General features: G+C 33.4%; 1 protein-coding gene across 1 annotated transcript; it reads right to left on the reverse strand.

Annotated features, from left to right (window-relative positions):
- Positions 1-7,328: 7,328 nt before the first annotated feature.
- Positions 7,329-7,851, reverse strand: LOC110705310 (14 kDa proline-rich protein DC2.15-like). The gene has a single exon (XM_021883148.1). The coding sequence runs from the start codon at positions 7,754-7,756 to the stop codon at positions 7,382-7,384; it is 375 nt and encodes a 124-aa protein (XP_021738840.1). The 5' UTR covers positions 7,757-7,851; the 3' UTR covers positions 7,329-7,381.
- Positions 7,852-13,202: the final 5,351 nt, after the last annotated feature.

The following is a 13,202-nucleotide window of genomic DNA, read 5'->3' on the forward strand; positions in this document are numbered from 1 at the left end:
GTGGATGCCATCTCAGAAGTACTCTCCCCACAGACGGCGCCAAATGTTTCGGGGTTTTCTGATGTCCTGCGGGAGAGTTACAATTCCGAGACTGGAACCGGACGCCTGTACCTGCAAAACAAACGGATGCTCCGGATGATTGGAGATCCGCCTCCGACGGTCAAGTTAGTACTTGATTAAGGAGTAATTAATGCGGAAATTAAAGTGATTGGGTCTCTCTAGGTGAGAGTGTTTAATGTGTGTAATCTGTTTTTTAGCGTAATCTCCCTTAATGAGGATTAAGGGAGGTATTTATAACCTCGGGAAACGTGTCAATCTAGGTTTAGGTTAACCTTGGGCTGATTGGGCTTCCCTCGGAAGTTGGGCCTAGGTGACTGGTTATCCCAGGTGTCATGAGAAGGACACGTGTCGTGTCGTAATTGGTCCATAGTGGACGGATCATTGCTTGACACGTGGCAGGCTCCTATTGGCCCATGTGAAGGACACATGGCGGAACCTGATTGGTCCACTTGTCAGATGGTGATTGGTGGGAAAAAATCCCCTAATCAGTTTCCATGCAAGTCGAAGTCGGAAATCGGTTTCGGATCGGGTCGAGTATGGTTTTGACACCTCTATTCATAGGTGGTTTATAACACGAGCGTTCAAGTTGTATTGTGGATATCAGTTGGCTTAGTAAAATTATTGCTCTTCAGGACTTCAGGTGCGATGTATAATTTATTTTTTCAATTTAAAAGGTGAATATACAAAATTTGCATGTGAAAAGTGTTACAGGGAAATGAAGTGTGCGTGTACATAGTTATTCTCTTAGCTGATCGGAAATTGTACAATGGTTTAATAAACTGGACAACTCAACTGAGATAAAATAGTTTAGAGGCTAATACGAGTATTAGTTTATTACTGTAAATTACCAAGTCGTGTTACATTATCATTGTCGATTTTTATCTTTTGGTTTTAATTTCGAAAGATATATGATATAGGTTGTTTGATCCGTTTTTTAAGTCAAACTTATTAAAAGCATGTTAGATTTTATAAACCGACAACAAATAACTGGAATTACGGAGTACTTATTTGTGATTTCTATATTAATCTGATTAGGAGTGTGTTGTTTGCACGCTATGTTACATGGACTCATCATTTCACTTCAAGTACCCATGTCGGTCCCTTGACATTCGGATATGAATATGACACTTGGATACTTCACTTTTAGTTCAATATCATGAAACTTTTTTATAAAATAGTCGAATCAGGCATTTGGACACATACCCGTGTCGGACATGAATACCCAAGTGCATGTAACATAGGTTTTTGCAACAAATCAGGACTCATATCATAATGTGATGGATACTTGTTAGGAAGGGAAGTCCAATAAGTCCAATACTATATTGGGCTACTTAATGTGGGCTTTTTGTTAGGCTTATTTTATATCGTGGTCTTGTGTAGCAACACGTTGTCTTGTGGGCCTTTTAACGTACAAGTATATAATTGGAAGACACATATATAAGTACAGTTTATAACATGATAGCATGGTTTCCATATGTAGCTTCGTAATCCAATCCATACAAGTACGTAGTATATTTTAATTTGTGATTGTGAAATGTGAACCATGTTCACTCTTAAGGGCACGAGTTAGCGCTCTTGCAAGAAAACGAAAACTAAGTTTATTATAGTGTATAGATTAGTTGGTAAAGAAACTAGAATGAAGTCCTACTAATTTTCAATCCCGAATTAATCTCCTGGTCTTTAAAGAAATACCTCTAAAGAGATTGATCATCTGGACCTCGACCAACCCGTAGTAGGTTCGAGGACTTTGTGACCTCAAGACCAAGTTGTTATCAATCAAAGTGCTGCACACATTGCCAATACGGCCAATGCAGTGGTACAACCTTCCTTTTGTAGCTTTCTTTCTAGTTTCTACGTACTTTGACAAAGTCGTCTCAGAACCCTCTCTTTTTCAAGCAAGCTGTCGCGGTGTACTGATAAAAATGGGTAGATCCAAAGAATAGAGACGCTTTTGAACTTAATGATAATTGAATTGGGAGGTGACATACATATCAACCTAAAGGAAATACAGCTATTAGATGGAAATTGTTGCATAAAACAAAATTTAAGCATGAAAGAAACATAATAAGCAAACAAAAAACAAGTAGAATTCATGGAAATTCACTGATTGTCTTCATTACTGTATAAATTAAACCAAGAATAATTATATATACCTATTACACATATATGTCCTTATACATATATATTCTATTGTATAGACTACTTTTTAAATTAGAGGACAAAGATTTAGTAAAGATATCAACAAATTGTAAATTAGAATATATTGGATATATTCAACAACAAACACCAAGTCATCATCACTAATGTGATATTCATAAATCTCTTTTCGAATAACTTTTAACAATAATATCTATCATACTTTGATATTTACGTCTTTTATTCCGAATAGAGACACAAATCATGCGTATCGAGAAAGCGAGAATATCAAATTATCAGTATTAATACTCTTGTATGTATACGTGTATGAGATGAGTATAATACTCGTATAAGTAATACGTACAAGAGTATAATTTTATCATCTCGTTCAAACATAGATGAATTTACACTAATATAATGATTCAACTCTTCGACCTTTATCTTCATTTTATGAAATATTTTTACTCAAGAAGTAACTAACCTTATCTTAAATAAAATAGATATTGTGTCCCAAAAAAAACAAAAAGAAAAAAAAAAAAAAAAAACCTTTGTAATTGGGTATTTATTTGCATGGCCAGGGTGTCCTAGAACGTAGGATCTTAGGAATAATGTCTTTAGTATGATCGTTAGATACGCTTGGTATTCATCCATACATCACTCTTTCCCTTTCTAATATAATTCGAAGTAGATATCTAGTATCCCCCACCCAATACGTGACACGTGTCGCTATACGTTATCCTATGATGTCCAATAACAAACATTCTAATGAATGGTATGCTTATAAGACAGCCCTAGATAGATTATCTCATGCACAAACATGTTTCGCAATGCTACAAGACTACATGCAACTTAGATCCAAAATGAATGTCCTTGTTTTGTAGCACTTAGCTTTCACAATTTAACCCCATTGAATTGTATTATTGAGACCCAAAGGTTTTATATGAAAATGTTTATTTTTTCCGCCGTCCTAAAAATAGTAAAATGTCATGACGTTTAAAGGGGTAAAAATATATGGAGTGTTAAGTTGAGTGTTGATAGGCGGTCGCACACCTAACAAAAATAATACCTAACTAGACCTCCTAATTATGTAGCAGGGTAAGTCAGGGTCGATCCCACAGAGACTATGGTTCACCTAAACTATCTAGACTCAAGTTATTACTAAGCAAGTAACAAATTCAAAGATGAAGAGTATTAACTACTAACTACGGAATATTAAGAAAATAAATTAACACGAAGATTAATATAAACTAAAACACCTAGAATTAGGAATCCCCACTAATATAGATCAATACGTCAAAATAATCCCTTTCCCACAATCAAATCAAAGATATTCCACAGGACGGGTGCTCCCTACAACAAATACTAAGAGTTTCTTTCGATCAACTAATAACTTCCCTAATATGCAATCATACCTATTTTCATGGAGTCATACATATTAAAGACATTAAGAACATCATCCCATAAGTCCTAGCAAGAATAATTAGCTATTTTCATGCATAAAGATTCTTACTTTTAATTAGGGTTCTAAAATCGATTAAGAATCAACTTTCATTGTAAACCTAATCACATTCAATAATACTATTTCTAGTTAATCATTGATGATAAAACCAACCCTAATAAAGAGGAATTATAAATTAAAATAAATATGGGATTGAGAATCAAACAACGTATTAATCCATATTAGGGTTCAACCTAACTCTAGATTATAAAACTACTCACACATGTTGATTAAATAAACGAAATAATTAACGAAAGAAAACATAATGACAATAATAATAAGAAAGAAAGAGAAGAAGAAATACTTGAATTAATGGAGAACTTGAATTAATCTTCAATGGAACAAAGTTGGAAGAACAAGAAAAACCAACGTATAAATTGGAATAATTGTGATGATAAAAGTCTCCCCTTTCTATCTTGTTATTAGTCTATATATATCCTAGGAATTTTAGTGGGCTTAGGACTCTAAATTAACATAATTAAGGTCCTAAAACGCAGCAATTAGGAGCCACCACGGGTAGGCTGTGGAGAGCTGTGTTCGACCACAGGCAGGCCGTGGAGAAGGCTGCCATAGCTGCTCTTTGCCATGTGAAAACGAGTTGGCCACAGGATGGCCGTGGAGAGAGTTGTACGCCCACAGGCAAGCCGTGGAGGTGGCTTCCATGTCCATTATTGTATGTAAATTTCTCCCTTTAACAAGTCGAATCACGATCAATGCAAACCTCTAGCAAATCTAGCCCAATTCCTACAAAAATCAAAATAAAACAAACCAAGGAGAACAATATCGAAATATAAAGAATAATAGCTCTAAAAGATTAAAACTATGTAGAAAACATGATAAAAACCCGCAAATATAACATATAAAATGAATATATAAACGTGTTATCAAGTGTAACGTCAAAAAAAGTATGGGGAAAAAATTAACAGTACAAAAAGTAGTGACATTCTAAAAAGGTGTAGCTAGATGTTTGCCCTTAATATAACCAAAGATGAGGGAGTATATAATATATATAATAATAACAATGATATGATAACACATACATACACATTATTTGTAGGCCGGACCAATAGGAGAAATACATGGTGAAATGATAGGCAGTGAAAATTCTTATACACACTCAGCTAGGTGTACATACTTTATTTAAAGATCGTGAGGTGTATAAAGTGTATATCATTTGTCAAAAATGAACGAATACTTTCAAATGAACAAAAAATTACCCTTAGAAGTACGTACGTACCTTACTATATATACACATGTATGCATAATAGACGTTCCCTTAGCAAAGGGCTTGGTGGTTGCTGTAGGCTTAGCTCATCATCAAAGTTATGCCTAAGGAAGATAATATTCTCTTATTAGTAGGTTGGTGATCCTTTGTTTTGGTATCATACATTCATATCCTCTCCATTTGCTTTAGGAACTACATGATCCAATTCTCAAATCAGTTAGTTATCAAGTATTTAAGTGTGCACGATGAGGAGAAATAGAAAGATTTTGGAATTTTCATTTTTGTATTATGAGTAACTTATAAGGTGTTCTAATATGAAAATAGCAACAACGAGATAAAAAAGTGAATAGGATTTGTTGATCACATATGGATGATATGAGGCTAATGCAAATTAAAATCTCTAGCTAGTTATGGCCGGAATGGTTAATTCAAGTTATTATAATGAAAATTAAAAAGGAGTAAGATAGGTATTTATTTTCGCCTTTAATTTCAAGCAAAAAATTCAATGTAGAACTTAAGGTTTTATTAGGGAGATAATGTTCAAAATTTTGTTAGTGAGACTGTGAGAGTAAGACAGACACAACTCACACAAGTAGCAACGGACAAGGTCACAAGAACAAGGTGAAAGGTGAGAGAGACATGAAAGAACGAGGGAGGATCACATGTCTGTAATAATAATAAAAATAAAAAGGTGCAAGTGACCTTTTTGTTACTATTTTCTTTATGTCTAATCTTGTAGTACCTGGCGGGGCAAATATATATTGAACAACCCTCGAGCACCATGGAGCACCGAGCATGGTGCTCGCACAATCGCGCTTGAGGTACACAACGAACACACATACGATAGTTAATTGTGCATGTGATTGAGAGGTTGGCGAGTATCATTTACGCATGAGTTACACGTGCCGGCCTAAGATAGCATGATAGTGAAATCATCATATAAGCCACTTACTATGGAGTACGGAGCATGTTTTTAAAACAATATAGCTTTCATACTACGGTGTAATGGACAATTATTAATCATTATTATGAGTAAGTCTAAGTCTCAACTAGTTGATTGCATGGAAAAAAATAGACCAATATAATTTCTCTTATAAAAAATATGTATGTCTGGAATCATCAGTTGATGAGATGGAAAATTGCTGTATAATGTTGGCAATTGAATATGTTGCCAACCCTAGACATTCCATCAGTCTCAATCTAAATATGAAGTAAATAGTCTCATTTTAGCATTATCAATTTTGGCATCCACTCCGTATTTACCTTTAATCAACCAAATCTCTATCACCTGTCAACTCCCATATCATCAATCATCTCTATCATCCTAACATGATCCCTCATAACCGCTAAAAGGATTTAATTACAGTCCTTAATCCAGCTTAGTACCTAATCTAGCTTAGTATCGAACCACTCCTGGTGTTGAACACACATATTAGTCTCTTCCTAGAGCCTATAGGTCACCATATTTGATTTAATTTCACTTAAATTCTTTCAACGAATATAGATACAATATCTTAATTTCCCTATTATCAAAACTTCTTTAATTTTCTACCGTACCATATATGACTGTATTTAGTATATTAATGCAGTCCAAATTATCCTTCATTATAATTTTATTTTTAAGTTAAGGACTCAAGGATGTTGCCTTTTTAGGGTATTATGCAAAAATTCAGAAAACAACATACATATTTTTTAATTTTTTTTAATTTTTTTTAAAAAAGCTGTTTGTTATAAATCCACATAAAATAGATTTAATATAAAAACGTCGCTATTTAAATAGAAAACTCATACGAAGTATCGTATATACTCACAACTCACGTATATGTTATACGAAGTATGCACCAAACGTTGTTAGAACCACATTATATGCCAAATTTCCATTGTCATTTTATTTGATTTGTCACTTTTGTAACGTACCAAACACAAATAATGAAAGTGGCTCAAACAAAATAAATAAAGCTTAATATTGTACATACATTAGATACATACACGTACACCACTCACGATAGAAATATATGTGGGTCAATGAACACAGAAAATCTTACTGGAAACAATTCACATGCACTGAATCACTGGTGCATGTAGCAAGGGGACTCTTAACACAAAATTAAATCACAATAAAACAAAAACACCTATTAACAAAATTAAATAAAAATATAACAATAACATGATTAAATTAAAAATCCAGTAAATAGTACATTGAAATTAATAATACAAGCAAATCATGCAATAATGTTGAATAAAAAAGAAAAAAAAAAAAACCTAGCAAATATAGTTATATATCAATGTTCACAATATTATGAACACTTATATATAATTTTACTATAAGCTAGGTATGCATGAATTATGAATACATAAATGAATATTATATGAGAGCTAAAAATCATCCACTCTCTTATAATCTACTAATTTTTTTTTCTTGTAATTTTCCATGCATAAATAAATTGAACAACTTAAAATAATTAGCATTTAAATCCTTCTGGAAGATCTTTCTGGCAAGCGCTAAGGAGAACACTTAGGGTAACAGGCACATTCAAGTTGATGCCAAGGATGTTAGCCTTAATGGCAGTACAAAGGCAAAGAGCGGCTTCGAGGTTAGCAAGACCTTTGATTAGGGCACAACATGGAGTACCAGAGGGTGGGCTACCAATCACGGCATGGACTAGCCCTAGAACGTCCGCGCATACACCAAGTTTAAGTGTGTCAATAGGGCATTTGCCCGTGCTAGGGGTAACGGGTGGGGGAGTAGTGCAACCACAACACGCGTTGCATACGGGTGATAGGGTTACGAGGGAAAGGATGAGGATGGCCGCGATGAGCTTGGTGGTGGTAGCCATGATGAGGGTTGGTTAGGGGATGTAGTTTAAGGTAAGGGATTGTAAGGGTTTGAAAGAAGGTTAGTTGTTGAGTGAGGGAAATAGGGGTTGTGTTGGTGTGTTTATAAAGGGTGGAGTCATGAAAAGGGTTAAATATGTATGAGTAGGATTTGTTTGTAAGTTTGTGTAAAAAATTAATTAGCACCCATGTGCTACACTGGTCCTTAAGAAACACTTGGAAAAGCTAAATAAATTGTACATTTAAAAAAAAATATTAATAAAAATAATAACAAAAAAAGTGGAATAGAATTTTTTAACAAAAATTACTAGAGGAAGTGAAAAGATATAAATGGGGGTCTTTGCTACTAGAATATCACCTTAGTTGTCTCAATTAGAAGCACTCCTTTTTAACTACATTGGCTACTAGCTTAGCCTACTAGTGAAATCTTCTAATTAATTAATTAATTAATTAATTGCATGTACAATTTTAATTATGTGGTTTAATTGGATAAGAATAATTGAGGATTACTGTAGTGATTATTTGGTTAATTGGGTTGACAGCAAGTTTACAAATAAGTTCTCACAAAATTTCAGAGGAAATGTATTGATTGACTTCTATTTCAAATTTCATAATTAATGTGGTGTGCGTACATTTGGGTTTATTTTTCATTCAAATATTCAAGGTAAGAGCGAGACTAATTAATTTTAAACTATCTTATTGGTATGTTTAGATGTTTGATTTTTACGTAATTTGCCTAGCGAATTAAATATGATCTAAATTTAATTTATTTCTATTGTACATCAGGGTTTTGCTTTGAAAATGAGCCGGTGTTTCATTGGAATTCTTATGATTTTAAAGCTTCAAGTTACAATTAAACACATGAATGTTAAACATCACAAGATGACAAGACCTGATAATTGATATGATGTTCAATATTTTATGATTTGCTTAGATTCATTTAAGTTCGAATGTACAATGCAAATAGATAAATTTCTTTTAGAACTTCTATTAATTTTTTCTTCTTTACTACTCCTAACATTAAAACTATATTCAAAAGTTAAAGATTTTTCAAAAACTAGAGTAACTCCATTTGTAATGATTTTTCCATGTTAATAGTCTATACATGTCCAAAAACTAAACCTATCTTCAGAAGACACAAGACAGAGCCACAGAGGGAATATATCAATAACTCAACATTGTATTTTGTACTAATTACATAACATATATCCTTTTATACGATGACAGTGGGTACAAAACAAACGCGACTTATCATGTTGTTTCAATAGAGAATTATCATACTTCAAAGTACTTTGTTGATTATAGAAAGAAGAAGAAGAACCAATCTTGCCTTCATCCACCATTGTTGATCAAGCGTAGAGTGTAAGAGAAGATATTTTTTTTTTTTTAGGGTTTAGTGAGAAAAGGAAAAAAAAAAATTAGGGTTTAGAAATTTAGAGGCTCCAATACCATGTCAGGAATTGATTTTCCTTAGTTGTATTACTGTATGAGCAAGTAAATATACATACAACCTAACAAGAGATTAGGGCCCGGTAACCTAGGCCCATTAGCTATACAAGGCTTAACAGTATTTGTTTTTATAAGTGACTTAATTAAACACCCTAGCAAATTAAACTACTAAGTAATTTAATGAAATTGAGAAGACAATGCAATTTGCAAACAAACAAGAGGCTATAAAATTCATAGATACGTTTTTGTAATGAATTAATAGTCTTATAGATAAAATATGTCGGGCTATATCTGGTAGCCTCAATAATTCAGTGGTTCAGTGCTAGCTAGCTTTCATTAAAAACAAAAAATTAATAGTTAAATTAGCCTAGCTTTCTCCTTATACTTTCTTTGTTTCAGGTGCCATTTATGGCTTATACATGGAGAGTTAGTTTTTTCTGTTTTTGTTACTTCTTGTACATGCTAGGGTAAAAGGAATTCAATACCCTTTTTAGGTCCATTTGATTGATCATTTTATGCAAGATCATTAAATGATATACAGGACTCAGTATAAAGTATCTCATGTGAATATATGCACCACAACGCCTCTACCCTGGCCACCACATGCTTTTGGGGTAATAATTATTGAGGCGTCGTGAATTTGTACATTTATAACAATGGATACTTAAGGATACAAATTCACTGTTTTACACATCTTCACGAGTCATAAAGTGATTTGGTTGGTATATAAATTATTGATACATTTAAAATCAATTTACGATGTTTATATGTACTATTTATTCACATGATGAAAATTAAATTAAAAAAATAACAAACTCGCTCACTATTATTACTATATACCTAAATTTATGTCCATAAACTTGCATAATGATTACAGTAGAAAGTAGTAATTTAGTAGCTTAGGAAAATTTGTGAATTACTACCTCAAAAATAGGGCCTTTGTGAATTACTACCCTAAAAAAGAAAGTTGTTAATTACTACCCCTAAAACCGATTAATTCTAGTAACTACTACCTTTTTCCCTAATCAGCCTACTTAGGATTTTAATGACAAAATTATTTAATGAAATTGTAATTAGTAGCTTTAAAACCTTAATTAATTATATAAACCCTAGCACCACCTCCACACCACCTCCGGCAACTCCCCTTTACTACCTCTGGCAGCTCCCCACCCCGAAATTCATCCCCCTCTTGGTCATCCACCACGAAACCTACCCTCTCTCGTTCTCCCACCGCAAACCCACTGCAATTATTGCCCCTCCCTTTGCCCCTACCCTTAAAACCCATCCTATCCCCTCCCTTTTCCCAAACCCCGATTACCACCTCTCCCATTCTCCCAAGCCTTGGAAACAGCCCAGCCACGTGATGGAGCTACAATTCGTTGTGGGGGAACAAAAGGGGGATGAGTTTCATGGTAGGGGAAGGGGTGGGGGTGGAAATTGTGGTAGGAAGCGGGAGGGAGGTAGTAATCGTGGCGGGGGAGCGACTGGGGATTAGATTGGATTTTGTGGTGGAGGAACGGAAGGGGTGGTTTTCGCGCTAGGGGATCATAAGGGGAACAAGATTCACGGTGGGGGAGCTGCCGGAGGTGGTAAGGGGGCTGCTAGAGGTGGTGCAATAGTGGTGTGGTGGTGGTGCAAGGGTTTATTTAATTAATTAAGGTTTAAAAGCTATTAATTACAATTTAGACGGATAATGATGTCATTAAATGATTAAGTAGGCTGATTAGGGAAAAAGATACTCCCTCCGTCCCCAAAAGTTCGACACTTTTGGCCTAATTTTAGTCCCAAAATGTTCATCCCATTTGCATTTAAATACCCTCCAATTTGCAATAATATTTGTGCAAAATTAGTTTCCCCATGCAAATTTTGCTTTTTTATATACTTTTATTACTTTCTCTCTCTACTTTTTTACAATTCCCATGTAAATTTCCCTTTTCAATGTATTTTTATTAGTTTTCCCATACACTTTTATACTTCCAACTATGTTTCTTAATACCCGCGAAATCAACCCAAAAGGGTCGTTCTTTCGGGGACGGAGGGAGTTGTAGTTATTAGAATTAATTGGTTTTAGGGGTAGTAATCAACAACTTTTTTTTAGGGGTATTAAAGGCCCTCTTTTTAAGGTAGTAATTTATAAATTTTCCAATTTAGTAAGTGTTATAGTCACATGTTCTACTGGTCTATGATTAAATATTCCTCCAAGTGCTCCAACCACAAAAGACAATCTCTTTATTCATAATTGATGAGTTTTTTCTCTAGCTTTTTATTTTGGAATGATGTTATACTAACATACAAAGGTAGAAATATGGAATATAGGTTCATATATAGTTGAAATTTTTTCATGTTTTTCATATGGTTTTTAAAAAAAAAAAAAAAAATTACCCAAGGAAGTATGCTATCCTATCTAGTCCAGATCCACAAAAACCAAACTAAATGTGCATTATTTTGAATTTTTTTATATAACTCGGATACATAGTGCATTTGAGTGTATATAAGGTTTTGTAATATTTTAAGTATGACCCTTTAGTTTCAAATTATAATTAAGCAAATATACCTAAATTTTCCGTTCTATTTACCCCAAATAATGTAAATGTCTATGAAAATATCATACTCTCAACTCTTGACCCATAGTATAAAACACATATCTTCGTAAAAAAAAATTAAATAAAAAAAAAAAAAACACATATCTTGATAAAATTTTAAACCATTCATAGTACTCCGTATATATTAAAATTTAAGAATAATTAATATTCGACATCCACAAAATTTTGCTGAATAAAATGGAGGGCCAGAGTAACAAAGATTTTGTGAAGTTAAGAAGTACATGGGTGCTAAAATTCAATGAATGATTTAAAAATATCTGCAAAAAAATACTACGAATTGATAAAGATCACGAGTGAATAGAAACTATCTATTCCACACACAATTGCTCAAGTTGGTCTCTAACCTAGATGATTGATGCATATAAAAAGTATGGAACCCACTTTATGCACAAGTCCAATAATATGATGTTTGACTGATACTAATGATATTTTAAGACGACTAGTCTTGATGAACTAAAAATCCCTCGATGGTTTGAGCCACTCTGACGAGATTAATACAATTATACTTATGGCTCGTTCATTATTAAAAGGTCATAACTTATAACTTAAGACGGTAACAACTCTAACAATAAATTTACACTTCATATACGATATGCATTTAATGTAAGCGTACATGATATAATTCGGCTGTCTATATATTATCACCTTATAGAGTAAAAGGTATGTAATGAGCGATAATGAGAATCAAAGACGAAAACATTTAGACGAATTATATGTTTAGCAATCGAAATGTACTACGTATTATTCTTGCTTTATATCATTATACAGAATGACACGCAAAATCAAATCAGTTTACTTCTTGTTAGGGGTTAATACAAAATACCTTAGTAGCATAGTTAAGCAAGCAAAAAAGGATTATACTGAGTGTTTCATGAGAATGCCCCCACTCTTTCTCAAAAAATTCTCAATTTGTGTCTTACATTCTTACTTTAAACACATTTTTTAATCGATCCTAAATCTCCTACAATCATAAGGAAGCTCTAACCACCAGGCACCAGCTATCCTTCACTCTCACTTTAAACACATAACATGTTAAAACAAAATTCCTAATAGGTATAAAAGATCTAAACAACTTTGTGAGAATGTTCATACTTTTAGGTCAAACGATGATTCTTAGGTGAGACATTGCATCTCAACTATTCCTAGTCAAAAACAAAAGCGTATTCCAATTAACACGCTATTTTCTTTCATCCAAATTATAAACATTTTTTTTTTTATAGGATAAAATTCGATGAGATGACAATATGGTTGAAGTATATAATATTATATGATTAAGAGAGTCACGGAGTAACAACGTATGAATGGAATGCCAGCTTATAAAAAGACAAGTTCCGAAGCTTAAATTAGCAAAAAAGAAGACATGGATGAGACCCTTAATGTTGTTTTGAGCATTTGT

This window comes from Chenopodium quinoa, unplaced genomic scaffold (genome assembly GCF_001683475.1).
Source record: "Chenopodium quinoa cultivar QQ74 unplaced genomic scaffold, ASM168347v1, whole genome shotgun sequence".
Lineage (NCBI taxonomy): Eukaryota > Viridiplantae > Streptophyta > Magnoliopsida > Caryophyllales > Amaranthaceae > Chenopodium > Chenopodium quinoa.